At 34.6% G+C, this 20831-nt stretch overlaps 1 protein-coding gene across 1 annotated transcript in view; it reads left to right on the forward strand.

The window, feature by feature from the left end:
• The window catches only part of LOC102690310 (mucin-2-like), a gene marked incomplete at its 5' end in the record, with an annotated part of 77325 nt that extends 62619 nt beyond the window's left edge, over positions 1 to 14706 (forward strand). The window contains 9 exons of the mRNA XM_069192471.1: positions 3883 to 3952; positions 6023 to 6132; positions 7356 to 7387; positions 11439 to 11601; positions 12061 to 12098; positions 12477 to 12584; positions 12666 to 12705; positions 12811 to 12919; positions 14068 to 14706. Coding sequence (XP_069048572.1) covers positions 3883 to 3952; positions 6023 to 6132; positions 7356 to 7387; positions 11439 to 11601; positions 12061 to 12098; positions 12477 to 12584; positions 12666 to 12705; positions 12811 to 12919; positions 14068 to 14230 — 833 coding nt within the window. The remainder of the gene's footprint in view (positions 1 to 3882; positions 3953 to 6022; positions 6133 to 7355; positions 7388 to 11438; positions 11602 to 12060; positions 12099 to 12476; positions 12585 to 12665; positions 12706 to 12810; positions 12920 to 14067) is intronic.
• Positions 14707 to 20831: the final 6125 nt, after the last annotated feature.

The raw sequence follows: 20831 nt of genomic DNA on the forward strand, positions 1-20831 counted from the left end.
TTTAATGTTATTGGCATGCAAATTAAGATATCTGAAATAAAGCATTAAAATTCAAATAAAAACAAAAGAGGTATGGCCATTGTTTCCTTGTTAGTCATTTGGCAAACTCAGCAGAATTCATCATACTGTATATAAGAACATAAATAGTTAAAAACAAAAGGATATTCAGCCTATTTCATACCTTCGGTTACTCATAGGTTGGTCTATTATCTCTAACATTTAAAATTTATCATGGGATGACTTGGTAGAATAATATAATTTAAAGTGTCTCAGACACTCAGATTGTGCATCAGCAAATTGCCACTGTGAAGTGACTCCATACCACAATGTGATTTGTCACAGTGCACAAAGAGTCTTTATTGGCCAAAGAAGACTGATATGTGGGGAGTGTGGTACATTAAATGTAAGTGAAAACATTAGCTTCATTTAATCTATTGTCCATGTTTTTTAAATTCACTTAATATGGAATATTAATATGGAATGATATACCGCATAATTTTGTTTCAGTGGTAAAATTCTCATCTGTCACCTGGAAGTTCTGGGTTTGATTCCCAATACAAGTTGTACTTTTAACAAATAAATACTCTTTCTCTAATGATATAATACATAATATGGATACTATATTGACATTTTATTATTTTTATATATATAGTATGTTAAATATAAAAATAATATCAAATATAGATTAATAACATGAATGAACATGAATGAGTTAGCAAATGTGCAAATACTGTAAAAACCAGTGCTACTAGTCAGACCAACAATCTCCTGGATTCTTGGAGAGAGTAAGGGAATTTAAACATGTCATTAAACAGAAATAACAAATCAGGTTTTCATTTGTATATTTGCCTTTAAATGCTAATCATTAAAGCCACTATGTATAATATATTTTTTAGGATTAGAATCTAAAATAACAAAGTGGCATTAAAATGACAATAAAGTACAAGCATTTAAAATTAGTAATGTTATGAAACAATGTGTTCACATCTCCCTCCTCTGCGTTCCCCCTTTTGAGGACAAGGAGGCTGAGAATTTCAGTGAATCAGTTCATGCTGTAGTTTACGTTATACTTTACCTGACCATTATGTTCTTAATCATGAACATACATTTGCAGATTTACACAGTTTAAACTAGAAAAGCAGGATTCAGTACAACAAATAAAGCAATAAAAACAGTGAGATCTGGTGGTAAATTAATTATTGATTTTTAGGTTTATGCTTCCTCACACATCAAGGACAATAAATGGGGTGTGGAGTTTTTTCTTGGACTGTGAGCTTACAGTATGTTAATGTAAACTAAGGAGGTTAGTCCTAGGACAGCTTGTGAGCTCCGCTTTTCACTGTGACAACATACATATGTTTTAACTTAAACAATATTTCTCCAAGATTGTTAGCTCTGTGCAACAGCATTGTGGTGTCATGAGGAAAAAAATATAAAAAAATAAACTTACATGTAGGATTAGGACTTTTTCTCATCTTATTAGGACTTAATTAACTCCTATACTTACTTTTTATTCTCCTCTTGTATATGGCAGGCTTCATAAAGGACATCTGCCCAGTATGTAACATAAAGCTTTGTTATTATGTCAAGTGGTTACTTTTCAAAAGTATTTTTCATACGAACACAATTGCTATTGTTTCTAACAATTGTAATATCAACATTTTGCAATGAAATATGTCATGCATGTATCTTGGTATAGTGTAACCAACATGCATTGTATCATTTGTTATCTCCAAAAATAGGTGGTGTATTTCTTTAAGAGAAATGTGTTAGCTGTATTTGGTTGGTTGCCCTGGTTTGCAGCAGTGATACATTTAGTGACGCTGAAAGGAGCATCATAAATACAGTACATTAGTAGAGGAGCACATGTATTAGAATACCATATTCTTCTCAGATGACTGAAGAGTTTTGCACTTAAGTTGCTTTGTCAAATTGCTAGAGTTCCAGCTTTCATTTTTTTTGTCTGCAATCTTAGCATCATTGTTTTATGTTAGTGTCACTGACACCTCATATATAAAAAAAATGATATGCCGGTGCTGAGAACTACTTTAATAACAGCCAATGGTCCATGAGAAAATTTGGTTTCTTGGTTGATTTACATTATAAAAACACCTTTGCAAAGTTCTGAGTTCAGAGTAGGGAAAAGATCGGACAATGGTGACTTTATAATAAATCTAATGCATATTTGTATATATTCTTGGCATAATGGAATATATTATTGCATATTTTAAGTAACATTGTTACTTAAATTAGCATTAAGACAAGATATAAATTATTTGAATGTATATGTAAACCATTCATTCAATCACAACAGACTATAAAATGAACTACTTTTAGTATATGCCACTGAATAATCTTGGTTTGTGAAATAGTTCCAGGGTGTCACGTTTGTTACAGTAACTCTATGAAGGTTCATCTGTGTTACTGCTACTTTTATCAATAATATTAATTTAATCTTTAACGTACTGTAAAATGTACGATGGACTGGCGCCCCATCCAGGTTGTACCTTGCCTTGCGCTCGTTGCTTGCTAGAGCAACTCCAGCCGGGTAGACTCCTCATTCCCGCGTTACCATATGGTATAAAGTGGTTTGGCAAATGACATGACATGACATACTGTAATATATGAAATTAATAAAAATGTTAATATAGTATACATATTGTTTTATAAGAGAAAGAGTCTTTATTATCCCCAAGGGCAGTTTGTTAAAAGGTTAACCTGAACATTTGCTGGGAATCAAACCAAAATGCATAGATGGATGGAAAAGTGTAGTGTAAATAAATTAGATTAAAATTAGATCTAGAAAGTGAGTCATTATACCTGCTTGCTTAGCAAAAACATTTTAAAATGTTACACAGTAATACACTGTACTCATAAGAAAATGTTGGACATGGCTTCTTTGTCTTGTCTCTCAAAATGAACTAAATACACAGACTGATATTTGCATCAAGGTTTAGAACCCAAGTCCAGCCTTTTATAAAATATCAAGACTTGTGAAGCCATTTCTTATAAATTACAATACCAAAACTGCTCTCTAAACTAATGCTAAACCAGAACCTTTATTCCTCTTCTAAATAATGCACCAAAATACAACAAACGTGTTTCATTTGCCTGGTGGATCAAGTTTCTGTTCAACAATGAGATGCACCAAAGCCATAGTTTGGCCCGTAAAAAGGTGAGATCCACCAATAGGATATGTTTTCATTGTATGGGTAAGAGAGAGGGAACCTCCAGCAAGCAGATCTCTTGGACCAATCCTTCACCTGTTACTTGTATTTAATCACGATTTTGAACATGTTTCATGGGTTGTCTTCTTATCTGTAACTGTATAAAGAGTGGTTTCGTTATCCTTTCTTGGAATAACCCAGTTTATTTCTGGTGTTGCACAACCTAAAGTTGGTATAGAAATCTAAGAACACAAGTCAGCATGTGGCCTACTGTACCCTGGCCCACAGTTCTTGTCATACAGACCTGACTAACAGAACTGACCTGTAATGACTAATTGAATAGTGTTCTGAATGTTCAGCAGCTGTTAAATAATCTTTATGCAGTAAATATAAAGTACATAATAAGCCTTATAAGGTATAACGTTGTGTGAATGTACTATTTTATACACAGTAATCCATGCCCAGAGTGTTTTTATTTTTTTAATAATTGCATGGAATTCAACAAAAGTATAATTTAAAAAAATGTGTTTTTGTGCAAATGAATGTATTAATTATTCATACATAGAAGAAACAATAAGCAATAACTAAATATATGGCAATAACCAAATATATGCATAGCCCCTATTTCCAAATAGTTTAATTTAGTTAAATTAACCTTTATTTATTGGATTTATTATAATATTAGTATGTTCTAATAAGCATTTTTTTGTTTCAGATCTTAAATGCCCAAATGGAACAGTTTTCCATGAATGTCGCAATACAACGGATGGTTATTGTCAAGGAACGTAAGTACATCAGTTGTTTGTGTCAAAATTACCTTTGCAAATATAGGCAGGGATTCAATTAAGGAATTAAGATAACTCCAAAGGACACACGTTCAAGACCAGCACAAGTATGTCATTGGACCCCAGTTGCCAAATCCAAATGTCACAGAGGAAAAGACTAGCAACATTATTTTATGGAATCAGATTCAGTTGATAACCTGTGATGCCTCTTCATGCCACAGTGAACAAACAATGAAGTTCCAGGCATCCTCCTCAGTCCCAGCATCCTGAACAATGTGTCCTGAAGTACCCAAAACTGGACTTGGAGAAATACTGGTGGGGGGGGGGGGGGGGGATAACGATGCTGGGTTCTTCTTCTGATGCTCCCAGTCCCTGGTGTCAAATTTTGAGCCCTTCTGGGTTTTCTGAAGCCTTCTTAACAAGGGTCTTGACTCCTCTAGGGGAAATGCAGTGAACCTGTGATGTTTTGGGTGTGGACAGGGATAACTGCCCAGGGATTGTTCAGCAAATGGCAGTATACAAATAACCAGGTGTAACCATGCATTGTTTAATCACACCTTGTTTCTAGGACCTTCTGTTTTGATAACAGGCACATTCAAACCTGTTTAGCAACCCCAACATGTCAACTTCTGAGTGGTGTGGTAAGTGCCCAGTGTCTGTGCTAAGAAGGCCTTTGATCAGAAGAAGAAGCTCAGACAATAAGGTGTAAAACTACACTAGGGTGTTGTTGGCCCATCAACAAAATTTAAATTCCGTAATACAGTCCAGGCCAAGATTCCCATTGGCCCTTACCAAACATCCCTCCTAATAATCCCCATCTATGAATTGGCTTCATTACTCTGCTCGCCTCCCCACTGATAGCTGATGTGTGGTGAGCGTTCTGGCGCACTATGGCTGCCATCACATCATCCAGGTGGATGCTGCACATTGGTGATGGTGGAGAGGAGTCCCCATTACTTGTAAAGCACTTTCAGTGGAGTATCCAGAAAAGTGCTATATAGGTGTAAGCAATTATCATTATTGTTATTAAAATCAATGCAGCCCACACCTGGTTCCCCACACCCGTTTTTTCACTCTGTGATACTAGCTGCTGAATCATCAGGTATAAGCATGCTCTTACAGTAAGTGTTTTATACTTAATATTAACTGTAATAATAATTACAGTGAATTGCAAAAGTATTTACAACAATGTACACATTTGTTGAAATACAAATGTATTTAAAGTGATTTTTTTCATTTAAGTTTTAATAAAAATGTTCAAACTGAACAGTTGTGATTAGGAAATTAAATTAAATTAAATGAAATTAAAGAAAAATCCAAACTTTAAATATGTTTATTACATGAGGAATCCCTACCTGAGTAATATGTTTTTAAATTACATGTGGTACATTATGTGAATTATTTTGGAAAATTCTCTAAAAATGTTGCACAACAAAATGGTGATTTTAATTATGCAGACATGCTTAAAATCTATCAGTTTGGTTAGGGATTATTCATGGAAAATAATTTTCAAACAATCAAGTGCTCATTATTTAGTTACTTAATTTCAAAGACATTAAAACAAACATACATTGGAGATAGCAGGCTAGAAGGTTCTGGAAAAAAATGGTTGAAGGTTACCATATAATGTACTAAATATACCTGCGTTACCTGTTTAAGTGAAATGTCAGCATTTATCTAAGATATTATTAAATTCAACCTCAAACATCTTTTTGATACTCTAGATTTGACTTGGCTGGAGAGAACAGAGGTCGCAGATACAAGTAAAGGTTTATTCCATGTTGAAAAGAAAAGAAAGGAAACACAACGTTTCAGCTGTGAAGACTTCTTCGGGTGTGAGCGAAGAAGGCTCCACAGTTGAAAAGTTGTGTTTCCTTTCTTCTCTTTTCAGCAAGGAATAAACCTTTACTTGTTCCTTTGCAGCCTACGCATGCTGACGCAGCTACCTACTTGAACTACTAGAGGTCACAGGTTATATGTTATTTGATATAAAATGCCACATAGTCTAATTAGCATTACTGCCATGTTGCTTACATTTTTCATTTAATCTTAAATATACTCTGTTTCTAGAGAACGTAAATCTGGGGAGTATCTGAAAGAATTCGTATCTGGATGTTTCTGCCCTGACAATATGCTTCGTGCAGAAAAACATAAAGACATTTATGTTTCAGACTGTTCCAGTAAGTGGATTATTAAACCAAATAATTACATTATCATCTACTCTTTTGCAGTGTCTTATTAATTTCAGAATGGCTTTGCTTATTGTAAGACTTCACACAGAGAAAAATGCCTCAAATGCAGCCATCTATAAATACCATGTTAAACTTCAGGTACTGTCATAGAACACTTATTGAGATAAGCTTCACTGTCAGAAGTTAATTTTTTTACTTGTCTCTATTACTGTGAAATTACTGTAGGAAAATGCAAGGAAGTAAAACATGACTTCCTCCATTTATATTGGTGCAAAGAATACATCACTTCAGATTTACATTTTTATCTAGTTGTCAGTAAATACTGAAACTGAGGGGAGATATACATACATTACAACATCATACATATTTTGTCAACAAAAATCTTTCAGACTTAAGATACACAATTACTTGTTTTGTCACGGACGTCCAAAGGGACTAACCGTGGGGAGTAGGAGAGCAGAAAAAGACCCATATGCGTAGCGGCGAGACGGGAAAAAGGCCCGGGCTCATTAGTGCAAAGAGTTCAGGAATGCTGTATAGAAACCAATGCCCTCAAGGAGCGGACGTGGGGCGCCCTGGTGCTAGGCGGGTCTCAGGACATTCGAACGTCAATGCTGAGCCCGGACAGAGTGCAAGACCCGGAAATATATAGCCCAAGGGAAAGAGAGGGACAGGAAGGACAGCAGACCGGAAACTAGGGAAAGGACAGAGAAGGAGCGCCCTCTGGCTGCAGAGGCGTGACATGTTTAAAACAATAACTGATATATAAATCAAATGTTGACTAGTTAAATGCACCTTTTGACAATTACATTTGCTAGAAAAAGGTCAGGACAAACTGATTACTTTAGGTAATAATACATGTCAAATATCTGTATCTTTAATGAATTCTGCTCAGTTGTGTGGCTATGAATAGGTTTTCTAGAGATGAGAAAACAGCAATCACAGTTTTTTGTTAAACATGGAAAATGTTGACAATCTTAGACACGCTAAATATCTTTTGATTGAAAAAAGGTGACTTGTAGAGATTAATGTTTTCAAGAATGATGGTAGTGCATAAATTGGTCCACTTTGATTAAGGTGTAGAAAGTGCTGCATATGACATGTTATCAGGATAATGTGAAAATCTATACTGAGGTAGTTAAGTGTAATTTGAAATTGAGGATTTCTTTGTTCCTTGAGGCAATCATAATACATTTTTTCCTATTTTTCAGACTGTAAAGGACCTCTTGGAGAACCTAAAAAGGTGAGACCGCTACATTTAATTAAAAGTTACTGAAAACCATGCATTCAATATATTTAATAATAATAATAATAATAATAATAATAATAATAATAATAATTGCTTACACTTAAATAGCACTTTTCTGGACACTCCACTCAAAGCGCTTTACAGGTAATGGGGACTCCCCTCCACCACCACCAATGTGCAGCATCCACCAAGATGATGCGATGGCAGCCATAGTGCGCCAGAACGCTCACCACACATCAGCTATCAGTGGGGAGGAGAGCAGAGTAATGAAGCCAATTCATAGAGGGGGATTATTAGGAGGCCATGATTGGTAGGGGCCAATGGGAAATTTGGCCAGGACGCCGGGGTTACACCCCTTCTCTTTTCGAGAAACGCCTTGGGATTTTTAAGGACCGCAGGGAGTCAGGACCTCGGTTTTACGTCTCATCCAAAGGACGGATTAATATAAATATAAATATAAATATTTATAAGTAAGAACCACTATATGATGCAGGGAAAGTTCTTTTATGATTTGATTCAAATCACTTCAATTAGATTCAAAATTGATTATTTTGTAGAGAAATTTGCAGACAAATATAAATCCAAAACGACAATACAACACAACAACCAACAACCATCATAAACAAAGAGTTCAGGACATCACACATTTTAGGCATGTACAAAAATATTTCACATGATTCTAAAATGAAATTGCAGAGGGATCAAACAATTTCCTACAGATGCAGCCATTCAAAACGAGCAGGGAATGCTGTAGTATAACGCGTCCTTTCGTGTCATACACTGTATCGTATGCTCATTAGAATATGTTAATATTATCCGGAATCACCTTGTAAAACTGTCAGGTGGAGCTAATAAAGTTTAACCTCTCATATATATCACTGCTGAGGGACAATCTTTATCCAATTAAAGTATATACTCTATATACTTTTAATTTTAAACTGTGTATTACAGCATGTTAATCATGAAACATTAAAAAGTTAGTATATTTTAGAAAAGCAAGATTGCTCAGTTGGACAAAAGTACACAACCTACCACCTTTATCATAAATATTTTAATTATGCAGAAATATTTTATGCATCAATGTATTTACCGAAGATATTACTAACAGTATTAATAATGAATGACCTTGGACAAGCTGTAAGATCAAAGTATTACCCTGGTCCACCTACTTTGTAACTGTCTTTGTAAACAAAAATACTATTTTTTCATTGACAAGTTTTGAGAATCTCCGATTCCCCATGCCTTTCACATGCTCATAAACAATATTAATTTAGGAACATAAACGTATCATGTAAACTGTATATGGCTGGTATTGGTATTTTAAAGAAAAAATACACACCAGTATTCCACTTTCTCCCTAAACATTTTAAGCATCAAAGTCTTACATGTGGTTATTTTGGAAACATTTTTTCGTGCAAATTAACCTTATCATTCTTCAGAGATTTCTTTGTCACAGACATTTACCTAAGTGGTCTCTGTTTTTTAACTTCTGAAGAGTAATTGATAAATTGGCTTGTGAAGCACTGTATTGTGAACAGTCCTACCCAACAGAGATCTTGCAATGGATAATAAGTTCTACAATACAAGTACTATATAAGTGTCATACCCAAGCCAGGACCCACTCATGTCCTGCTATTGTCAGGGGCAACATTCCCAGGAGCTCTCAACCTGCCACTTAAACTAGTTCAGGACACTTTTCAATTATGCCAACTATCAGGCTCCAATCAACAATTGGGGTTGTGATATAGTTCTCAATCACATTATTTAGACGCCTTATTTAAGTCACCTTGAACCTCTATATCATTGCTCCGTCATTAAAGCCTCAACACCAGAGTGAGCGTTTGCATCTCTCTTGCTAGCAAACTACTACCTTCTATTCTTTTTTTTCCTGCTCAACAATTCAGTGAAATCCTCCTTAATCTATTTTCCCTTTTTTGTCATTTTGATATTTTTTCCTGGCCTTTTTCGTTTTTTCCTTTTTTGAATCATTTTTTACAGAGCCAACCTCTTTTCTCTTTGTTTCTATAGACAGATCTTTACATACTGTCTTCCACCTGCCTGCATCAAATCCTCTTTATAATTTCTGATCTTCCCATTCACAGCTTCTGTTATAACAATCACCAGCTTATCAGAAGCTGCAGCATAACAACAAGTCTATGTTTTGGAGTGTAACTGTTAAAATCTCTCAAAATTAATTTAGGTAATATCCAAAATGGTTTCACATGCTTTTTTTCCCACATAAACTTTAGGAGAAAGCAAACAATTATTGTACATCACAAAGGAGACAGAAGGGATACAGAGAGACACTAAACAATTCAATATACACTATCTCTAATAACCATATGTAACAATGCAGGAGTGGGAGGAGTCACGGCAAACACCAGTAAAAGTCAGCTCCACATTTGAGGGGGTGAAGGCACTAGTGCGAGGTCAGCACAAACCAAAAAAAAAATAAAAAAAGAAAAAGCAGACCGCTTTGCACAGCGGTATTCAGTCTGGACTATATCTAGGGAGGTCCAGTCTAGGGGAAAAAGAGAGACTGCTTGAAACAGCTGTATCCAGTCTGGATTATCCCGATTTAGCAGGGTCCAGCCTGGAAGAAAAAGAGCAAGGCCAAAAACAAAAGAAAACTCAACCTGCCCCAGTGCTGCATCACAGCAGGACAGGAGAAAAGTAAAAGAAAATAAAAAGAATCAAAACCGCAGCTTCAACGTTCTCTTCACAACCCCCTCAGGGAATGTCACTGGAATGTTCCTCTTCCTCTTCCTCTTCCTCTTCCTCTTCCTCTTCCTCTTCCTCTTCCCCCCGTTGCAGGAAGTCTCTGAACTGGAATCCTGTTTGCTCATCCCTCCAGGATGCTCAGTGTGTTCTTAAAAGGCCTTCACAGCTACAGCTCATCCACAATTAGGCAGGTCAGCTGTGGTTGCTAAGGCAACACATCTCCCTTAATTCAGGGCTCCGCCTTCACACTGAACACACCCTGTGTACTGCCACACATAGTTTGGCACCAACAGTTGACAGCATTTAATTGTTGCCATTTGCAATTTAGTTATTCAAGGTATATTTAGTTATAATCACTTGTACAGTATCAGCTTAGATTTGATTTTAAGTATCCAGACCAGTAGCATTCAAATGTTTTTTATACCACATAAACTCTGTCATTTGAAAAACATTAACCATAACAAATCCCCTGGAATTTTGGATGAACCATATTGACAATGGGTTATGTCACCATCTTACATATTCTACACATACATTTATATTCTACCTAGGGAGATTGCTGTTTAATTAAGTACCTATTATTTTGCACTTGACCCTGTCATCAAGTCTTGAACTAGGTTATTTTTACACCTTATAAACTGAAGTATTATCTATAGTAATTCACAATATAAATGTATTTAACAACAACAATAATAATAATAATAATAATAATAATAATTGCTTACACCTATATAGAGCTTTTCTGGACACTCCACTCAAAGCGCTTTACAGGTAATGGGGACTCCCCTCCACCACCACCAATGTGCAGCCCCCACCTGGATGATGCAATGCCAGAATGCTCACCACACATCAGCTATTAGTGGGGAGGGGAGCAGAGTAATGAGTAGGTTACACCCCTACTCTTTTCAAGAAACACCCTGGGATTTTATAACCACAGAGAGTCAGGACCTTGGTTTAACATCTTATCCCATCTCTCTACTGGGGGTGAGTGCCCCCTGCTGACCCCACTAACACCTCTTCCAGCAACAACCTTAGTTTTTCCCAGGAGGTCTTCCATCCAGGTACTGACCAGGCTCACACCTGCTTAGCTTCAGTGGGTTGCCAGTTGTGAGTTGCAGAGTGATATGGCTGAGGTCCATTCTATAAGGTCAATTAAATCCCACTGTACCATGCACTAGAGTAGGGATTATAACCACAAATTAAGCAATTCCTCACTTCTCTACCTAATCTGCTGTCTATAAAGCTGCTGTGTGATTGTAATAATTATTGTCTTTATATCACTTGCTTCACTTGACACTTATTATACCCTTTCCTTGCCTTTTAGACTGGTGAGACCTGGGAAACCAACTGTCATATCTGTACCTGTAGCAACATCACAAATACAGAAGAATGTACACCTAAAGAAATTAAATCACCTCCAGCCTGCAAAGACAATGAAATATTGGTGACATACAATGCTACTGGCTGCTGCCAGATGCAGTACTGTGGTAAGTATTGTGAACATTGTTAAAATGTAATGCAGAAAAGTTTACTGATAGTGTGACATAGGCAGGCTATCATTTTTTACAAATGCTTACAATTAATGTTTTGACAATTATCTGCTCTTTGGCCTGTCATGCCTATGTCCCCAGTCTGTTTGTGCTGCTATAGTATGTGTCTGGTTCCTATACAAGGGGATGTAGCAGTAGAAGCAGGACACTAGGCAGATAAAATACAGAGCGCCATTGCATACAGTATGTGTATCTTGACAAAAAGCATAATATTCCATTTCTTGTCTGGAGAATACTACAATTAACACAGAGCTTGTTAGCACCACCTAAAGCTTGTCATTTAAAAGACACTGTAATATTGCGTGTAAAAGAGAATTACAATAAAGTACAGTTAAAATGCATCCAATAAACTTAATCCCCAAAATTCAATCAATTATCTGTTTAAATTCTTTGTAGTTGAGAAGACTTGTGAGTATGGAGGAGTCAAATATAAGGTACAGCATTGAGTTACATAAAACTTATTTTCATTCATATGTAAAAGATGCTTTGTATTGCCTTTTGTGTGACTTTAAACTGATAATGAATTAATTAAACAGGTATATTAAAAATCACCCACTGTAAAAAGCAACATTTTACATTATCAGTCATAAACTGTTATTTCAACGTTACACTACTATTTGTAAATTCTGTCAATCATGTTTTGCGTTAAACCATTTCAAATACAGTATATCCAACTGTATTTATTCAAATTGATTTGGCAGAAAATGACAAATGGACAAAGGAGTTTCTATAAAAAATAATATCCCTCTGAAAAGTTGTAATAGCTTATATAAAATGCTTAATAGACATTATTCATTATTCCCTAAATATAGGTTGGAGATGAATGGAAAGATTATTCTCAACCATGTAATTCTTACGTCTGCGAAAAGTCTGGTATTACTACGAAAACAAAAATGTGCCCAGCACAAAACTGCTCTGAGGTAATAAACTTCATAATCCTTCTCTTAAAATGGCTTTCAAATAAGAGTATGGGATGTATTAATGAATTTGTTTGTTTCTAGGAACAACGAATTTTGGATAGTGACAAGTGCTGCTACATGTGTAAGTTGAGACTGATGAACGGTTGCATAAGTAATAAAGCAAAAACAAAATGAGATAAATACATATTACACATTACCTGCATTAACAATTGTACTCTTGTTATAGGCAATGGAACATGTTATCCAAAGAAGTCCACTGTGGAGGTAACTGTTGATAACTGCATCGGTCAGGTGGAAATGACTTCATGTGAAGGCCATTGTGAATCTCAGCCTCAGTAAGCAACTGCTTTTACTTTTGCTTCAAACAGAACGCTGTGTTTAGCCATATTCAAAACCAGGTCAATCTGAATTGATATCAAACACATTTAATAATACAAGTATTTTGTTGAATATAAGAGAAGAAACCAATGCAACTTTTTATAGTTGGGGAAGTGCATTCAATTCATACAGTATCTGTATCTGTTTAAAATTCCATAAAATATTTCAGTATAAAAATGTTTATGGTCATTCTTTTTAAAACCTAGATACTGAACAAGAAAATGAAATTTCTTCCGAATATCTATTGTTCTGCATTAGAAAATTCTATGATAGATTGAGTATTATTAAATATTAATTTTATCTGAAAGAAAAATGGTAAAAAGCTTTGGGCCTATTATGCACAACATAGACCATACAGTTTGTAGAACCTTTTAAATCACAGTACAGTGAAACCCTCTACATACAGTATTTAAGTTTCTGTTGTTAATAATTTTAATAGCATTTCATGCTAGGAGGTAGAAAGTACAGTACCATGACACTTGAATTTATTATAATCGGCTGATTTTTAGTATTTGTGTAAAGGCAACATTTCCTACATTACCATTTGCAATATTCTTTGATTTCAATATTATATTTTATGTCATCATCTAACAGACAATTTCTGCTTAAGCAACATACCATATCCAATATACCAGTAGCTCCAACAACACAGAAATTATGTAATATGTCATGTATAACTGGTCATTTAAAGATGTGTATAGACCAGTCACTAAAGGTGGGGGATAGTATTGCATGTTATTTGATTTGCTCATTGTACCGTCTTAGCTCTATCCCGATTCCTTATCAAACCACCATGTCCAGATTCACAGCAGCACAGACCCAGGACTTGTTTTTGGTGGATAAGGAATGGGTATGGAAAATCAATTTAATGTAAATTTATCAGTAATGTAAAAAGCAGTTATGCATAGTTTAAAGAATGCCAAAATTTAAATGACAGTGGATTTGACATTTAGCAGTAGCCCATATTCTTTCTTACATCCTCAAAAGCTAGGATCTTATTCTCAGTAGGTCTTATAACAGTGGCTTCCTTGCAGTTCATGTGTTGTATTCTGTTATAATGGGAGGTGAAAAAGTTAATCATTTTATTTATCTCTTTTCAATATAGGTTGGAAAGTGTTGGAGGTATTTTCAGAATGAAGCAAACATGTCACTGTTGTCTTGAAACTAGCATCCAAACAAGAAATGCAACTCTGAATTGTGATCTTAATACTCCTAAATTGTATAGCTACAAGTATATAACTGGTTGTAAGTGTTTAGCTTGTACTTAGAGTACATCCACGTCATAATACAACTTCTGAAATAATGATTTTCCATATGCTTCAACTTTAAATTTACAAGTTTTCTAAATGGGTTTCTAGTGGTTTATTTTTCTAGAATTGTATATTTCCTACTATAACTTGATTACAGTACATTTAATATGCAAATCTTAAAAAATGGAATAGGTAAATTCACTGTAATTTTCAGTCTGTCAATACATTTTATCAACAGCTTTCACCTATATGTAATTCATACAAAAAGTTTGACTGTTCTTGTACTCTGGGATAATTGTAATGAATAATTTGTTCATTTAAAAGCTAAAGGTTCATTAACTTGTTCAAAACACACTTGAACATTTATTCAGGTGTTGTTTAAATTTGTTCTATTGGATCTTTAAATCACAAACACCCTCATGGAGAATCTATTTTAGTTGAACTACTGTATAACTATTTCTTTCAAAATTAAAATAAAATATTTTATTGCATCATTTACCGTGTCTGTACAGTATATTGAAGTTAGTGCATTCAATTGCTGGAAAGCATTAAGGTCAATCTATACTACAGTTATAAACAATCTTTTTAAGATGACATTAACACATTTGTTTTAACTTTTATTTGTGATTTTGTTCATAAATGTGTTGGAAAACTAATATTTTTCTGATTTGGGGAAAAAAATAGAGATGAAAATGTTTGTGTTTTGTTATGAGCCATAAAAGTACCTTTTAAGAACACAAGAAAATAAGAAAATTATTGAAAGAGTTAGATTTAACCCATATAACTTTTTAATAGTTGAATTTTAATGCTGTTCATACTTGTATGTACTTGACGCAAAACACCCATCATTTTCATTATTACTGTGATGTTTTGGGAGAGAGACAATTCTATCCTCAGTTCCTTCTCAGCAGCGAGAAGATCATTAGAAAGAAAGTGTTACGCCTACGCAGATTATAGTTCTCAGCTCTCTGTCTCCTTGGATACTGGTCACATTCGCACAAGAAGCTCAACACCACCCAGATTGGGCAGGCTGTCCCAACCACTTGCTGTTCGCTAACCTTGATTAGTGCTGTATTTAAGCCCTGCAGCGCAGTGTCATCCACTCTCTATCCTGATCTGCGAGTTCCGTTTTCCAGTCCTGTTCTGCTTCCTTTCTCTTCCCGGTGCTGGCAGTCTTGTTTAGTTTCCAGTCACCCACCAGATGACTCTGGCCAATAGTCTGTTCTTCCTGAGCAGCTTTGAAGCAGCTTTGAAGCCTTCTGTCAGTCCTCACCTAGGAGGCTTCAGGTGCTTCTGCCAGGTCACATCTCTACAATTGCATCAGCCTGTTTTGTACTTCATTTTCTACCTTTCAAATAAACTAGAATGGGTATTGCTCCTATCTGGATTGCCTCTTGGATAGGTTTTATTAATATTCAATAAATACATAGCTATTACTTCAATGCCCATCTAATCAACTTCAACATACACAATATTGAGGTTCACCTTCCCTTTTTAAACTTTCCATAGTTAAATACTCTGCACACTCTACCATTTTGAAACAATTACAGCAATCCTGTTTCACTGCATATTATGAAAAATTCCTAAAAATACCAAATTACTACCATTATTTTTTTACAGTTCTGAGCTACAGTAGTAATGAATAAAGGATGTATATTTTCTCTTAAAAATGTAGCCTATCATTTATAGAGAAAAGGCCTATTATTTCACTTAGAATTAAAGTGATATTGGTCTTTGTGACCCTGGACCAAGCAGCCTGTTGCCTGTCACAGGAATGTAGTGAAAGCACCCCCTCTCTGTGATTTGACCTAGTGGTTGACCTAGTGGTCTTTGGGTGTGAGAATGTGTTTAGAATGTGTTTCATTAACAAATCAGTAGAGAACACAACAATCAAGGCGTAGGAGTGCCGTTTTGTTCTTGTTTTGGAATAGTAGAGTAGTGTAGGAGGGAGGGTCTTCTTAGGGTAAAGCTTCGCATTTCTACCAAAGCTAGAATGAAAAGAAGCTGACCAATTTCTTTAAATGGGCCAAATTAAGGGAGTTTCAATGTCTTTATGGACACAACTGGAGCAGTGTATAGTCTACTGCCTAATGTCTCAAATGAAATAGTAAAAAAAAATGTCAAAGAAACTCAAAGTTTCCATTAAAACGTTAATTTTACTTGGACTAAGAATACATTCACCACATTTATTAACATTTAGGATCAGTGATTCTCTAACACTTACCCTAGACCTATAGATAGGGGTGCTGAAATATCTTTTGCATTTTAGGTATTCCTTAGTTCTCTGAATGTTTTTCAGCAACAACTCAGTAGAGAAAAGAACAATCAAGGTGAAAAATTGCTATTTCATTCTTATTCGAGACTCATTGGTACTCTTTTTGCTTGGATACTCATTTTATGTTCTTCATAGTTTCACAGTTTTCCCATATTCTCTACATTTTTTATAATTGACTTTACTGTACTTTGAGAGATATATAATGCCTTGGAAATTTTCTTACACCATTCCTCTAATAATTGGTGCTTTTCAATACACCTGTCTCTGATTTATTTTGATTTACTGTTGAGACTTCTTAAAGGAGGGAATTTTCTAATAGATTTTATGTATTGAATGTTGTGGGGAGCAAAATAAAAGTTTTAATTGATTTCTCTGTTCTTAGAGTGCATTTTAACTCAGTATACCTAACCTGACCAATTTCCATTTCCCAGATAGCTCTAGATCTGATTCTTTTTTTTTTAATGTGAACTGGTATTTTGTCTAGATTGAATATTAATATATAAGATCTGTGCTTTGTTTGCCCCACTTAGTGAAGGTGGATTTGGATCTGTTTATCGTGCCATATATAACAATTAAGAAGTTGTTGTCAAAATATTTAACAAGCACTCATTAGAAATGTATCTCCATAGACTGATGAAACAGGTAAAAAAGGATCTTCCAGTTTCAGCTTGTAACTGATTAAATGTTCACCACTAGGTGGAGCAAAAGAGTAAAAACAAAATTTGGACTAATATTAGTAAAACTAATATGGACTAATTTTGGATTTTTTCATTTATTTTTTGTTTGTCAAAAATTTAACTAGCATTTGATAGTGGACAAAACAGAAATCTTTATCAACTTAACTAACATTAGTGAATGACATGATTTACAGTATTCTGACTTTTTCACTCAGTACCCTTAGATAGTTCACCAGAAATATTACCAGTTTCTAGGCTCTGTTTTTTTTCTCTAATGTTTACATATTATTAATAAAACTTAATTCAAAATATGGAAAAGAAAATACTGATTAGTACTGTAGAAATCTAAACATTTTACATAATCTTTATGGAAGGCTTACCAAATTTTAAAAAAAAAGTTTATTGATTACAAGCATGTAGTTTTTGAATGCAACAGTTCTCTTTGTAATCAGAGTACAAACGTAAATTATACAACTGACTAAAAATAATTGTAATGTATTTATGTATCATACTGTACATTACATTGAAGTATTTACCTGAAAATATACAGAGATTAACTTTATTTAAGTTATTATGCTTCACCTCAAGATGGTGTCAACCAATTTATTTTGGTTGAAAATAAGCATCACTCACACCATCTGATGGAAGATAATTTTCCTATAAAAAAGTTAAACCAAAGATTATTGGAAACTAAACATGAAAATTGTTTAAAAATACTATTTTAGAAGTGTGCATCACACAAGCAGCTGGGTACCTATACTGAAATTCAGATTGGCTTTCCCTAATTGACTATGTTATTGTTGTTTTGAGCTTCTTTGGAGCTGGCACTTAATTTGCAGATTTGCAGTCAATTTAATTATTCATTAATTATGTCATTAGTGTAGTGTCAAACAAATGACAAAGTTCAGGTGTCTGTGAAGCAGAAGTCTCTTTATTCATGTGCATATGGAAGTCCGGCTCGCAACCACCATACTTAAAAAAATAAGTAGCTGAAGATGGTCCTTTATACCTTAAAACACAAAGAGTTACTATGACATATTCTAAACAAATGATAAAACAGCAACACCTGCCAATTAATTATATCTGAGTTGCAGACTAGATAACAGTCCTTTTCATATTCTGGGCATACAGCCAGCTTACCAAATAGATGCCCCTTATCTTGGTGACCAAGGACAGGCAACATCTTTATATATATATATTTGAGCACAAAGCCTACGTCAAGCCACTAGACTGCATAGTTTGCAAAAACATACAAAAACAAGAAAATTATATTATTATCTCACTTCCTGGGCATCTCTCTTATCTTCTTCATAAGTATTAACAACTTCACTGAGAGAGTGTGCACTGTGTATTTTAGGTGAATGAAATAATTCAATATAGTCTAGATGTGCCCAGTTAAAATATTCTACAGATGCAGCCATTCAAATTTCTGCAAAGTTCTGGATCCCGAGATGAAGTTAAACAGATGAGTTTTATTGCATGCAAGGAACAATAAAACCAAAGTCTTGTTCCCTCAAAGAAGACAAAACCGAAGTATTGTTCAAAGTGCTAGTAAAAAACATCCAGTTTATATAGCCCTTTTCTGCCACTTCTGATGTAGCTCAGTACTATGGTAATGGGGAGAGGTCAAGGTGTTCGGCCAGTTTACAGACTTTGGCCAAAGGGTCAGTGTTAGATTACCTTCCCTGGGAGGTTTCCTAGCTGGCATCTGGAATCCTTATCAGTTGTCCCCCTTTCCTGCCATAACTCTAGCCTCTTACTTAGAAGTCCAGTCCTCATGCAGAAAGGAATCAGTTAACCCCTTCTTCACATCTTGTATCTTTCTTCAGTAGTTTAAATACAAATACACACCAGTATGTCACTTTCTTCATAAACTCATAAACATTTAAAGCATCAAAGTCTTTCATTCGGTTACTTTACTGTGGTAAGTTTTGGAAAAGTTTTTATGTGCTCCTCCTGTCTATATTACTGTAAGTTTATATACTTTATAAAAAGTTATCGCAGTAAAAAAACTATACTTTTTAGAATTTGATTAATAGGGAATATTATATGGAATCGCATAAAGTATCAAAAAAAATTAATAACGATATTTAAGGATTTAATTATATTCATATAGCTCAAATTATTATCTTAGTACACTTTCTTTGTAAATATCTGTAAACATCATTCACCCGCGATTATTTGTAAACATTTTGCCTGCACTTTTCAGCAATACTGTAGCTTAAGTTGTTAAGCGGCACATTGGTGTGATGGGTTTGGTGTGTGACTCACATGCTGGAGGTTGGGGGTAAAAGCTCAGCTCTTGGCATAAGTTTTCTTTTAACAAATAAACATTTCTTTGAAAAACTAAAATAGTACATATTATTTACACTATATTGAATTTGTTGGTATTTCTAAATATCATAACATGTTCAAAGTTAAATGATTTATTGATAACAACCAATAATTTCAAACTGCTAGTATTTTAACATTATATTTTGTTCAGGGTGATTTGTCACTGTTTTCACAACCTTCAATTTATTAAATGTCTATTTTTGAGATAGGGTGTCCCAGACCTCTGTTTAACTTCTGAAACACCCTCTGTATTCCCTGTTTTAACCTTTTGTATGAATGCAAAAGTACTTGCATACTTTTTAGAATTTGATTAATAGGGAATGTAGTAAGGAACCACATATCTAAAGATATTAATAATGATATTTTAGGATTTAATTATATTCAGGTGGGTAGCTGTGTCAGCATGCGTAGGCTGCAAAGGAACAAGTAATGGGTTTATTTCATGCTGAAAAGAAAAGAAAGAAATGTTGTTTCCTTTCTTCTCTTTTCAGCATGGAATAAACCTATTACTTGTTCCTTTAATTATATTCATATAGCTCCAATTATTACCGTAGTCCACTTTCTTTGTAAACTTCTGCATCAATAAGACTCATTCACTCACTGATTACATGGAAACATTTTGCCTGCCCTTTTCAGCTATAGCCTAAGCTGCCGAGCAGCTTGTTGGTATAATGGCTTCAGTGTGTGACTCACATTCTGGAAGATGGGTGGGGTTTGAATCCTCCTCAGGGGACGAGTTCTCCTTTAACAACTACGCATTTAAAGTAGTTAAGATTATGTACATTAAATTGGCATTTTATTTTTATATATCACAACGTGTTCAATAAATAATTATCAAAACATAAAAATATTTCATTATCTGGTACGATGGGCAACTGATTCTTTTAAATTGAAAGAATAAAAAATAAAAAAATAAGGTCCCTACCTAAAATTGCATGATTTTAAAATCCATGAAAGAATGGGGTTAGATAGTTACAGTATTTATGGGTTTAGATAGTTATTGACACTTTTTATGCATGATCATCTTAGAATCGTTGTGTAAGATGTATATTTAACTTTTTAACTAAACATTTAAAACATTTTGATTTTGTAAATGCAACACGCATATCGTACAGACAAAATTCTATTCCTTCTCAACTCTTCCTGATGTGTGAAGCAATCAGCAATCAGCAGGTTGTCAAACCACCCACCAGACCTGAGAGGAGGTGTGGAGTTCAGCAGTACATCAAGAGACCGTATTGCAGGTTTACGCTGAACGTGTCCATCTGCCTTTAAAATTTAAGAATGGAACGTAAATAATTTCTTTTAACAATTCTTTTTAATTTCATTTAAT

This window comes from Lepisosteus oculatus, chromosome 7, assembly GCF_040954835.1.
Source record: "Lepisosteus oculatus isolate fLepOcu1 chromosome 7, fLepOcu1.hap2, whole genome shotgun sequence".
Taxonomy (NCBI): domain Eukaryota; kingdom Metazoa; phylum Chordata; class Actinopteri; order Semionotiformes; family Lepisosteidae; genus Lepisosteus; species Lepisosteus oculatus.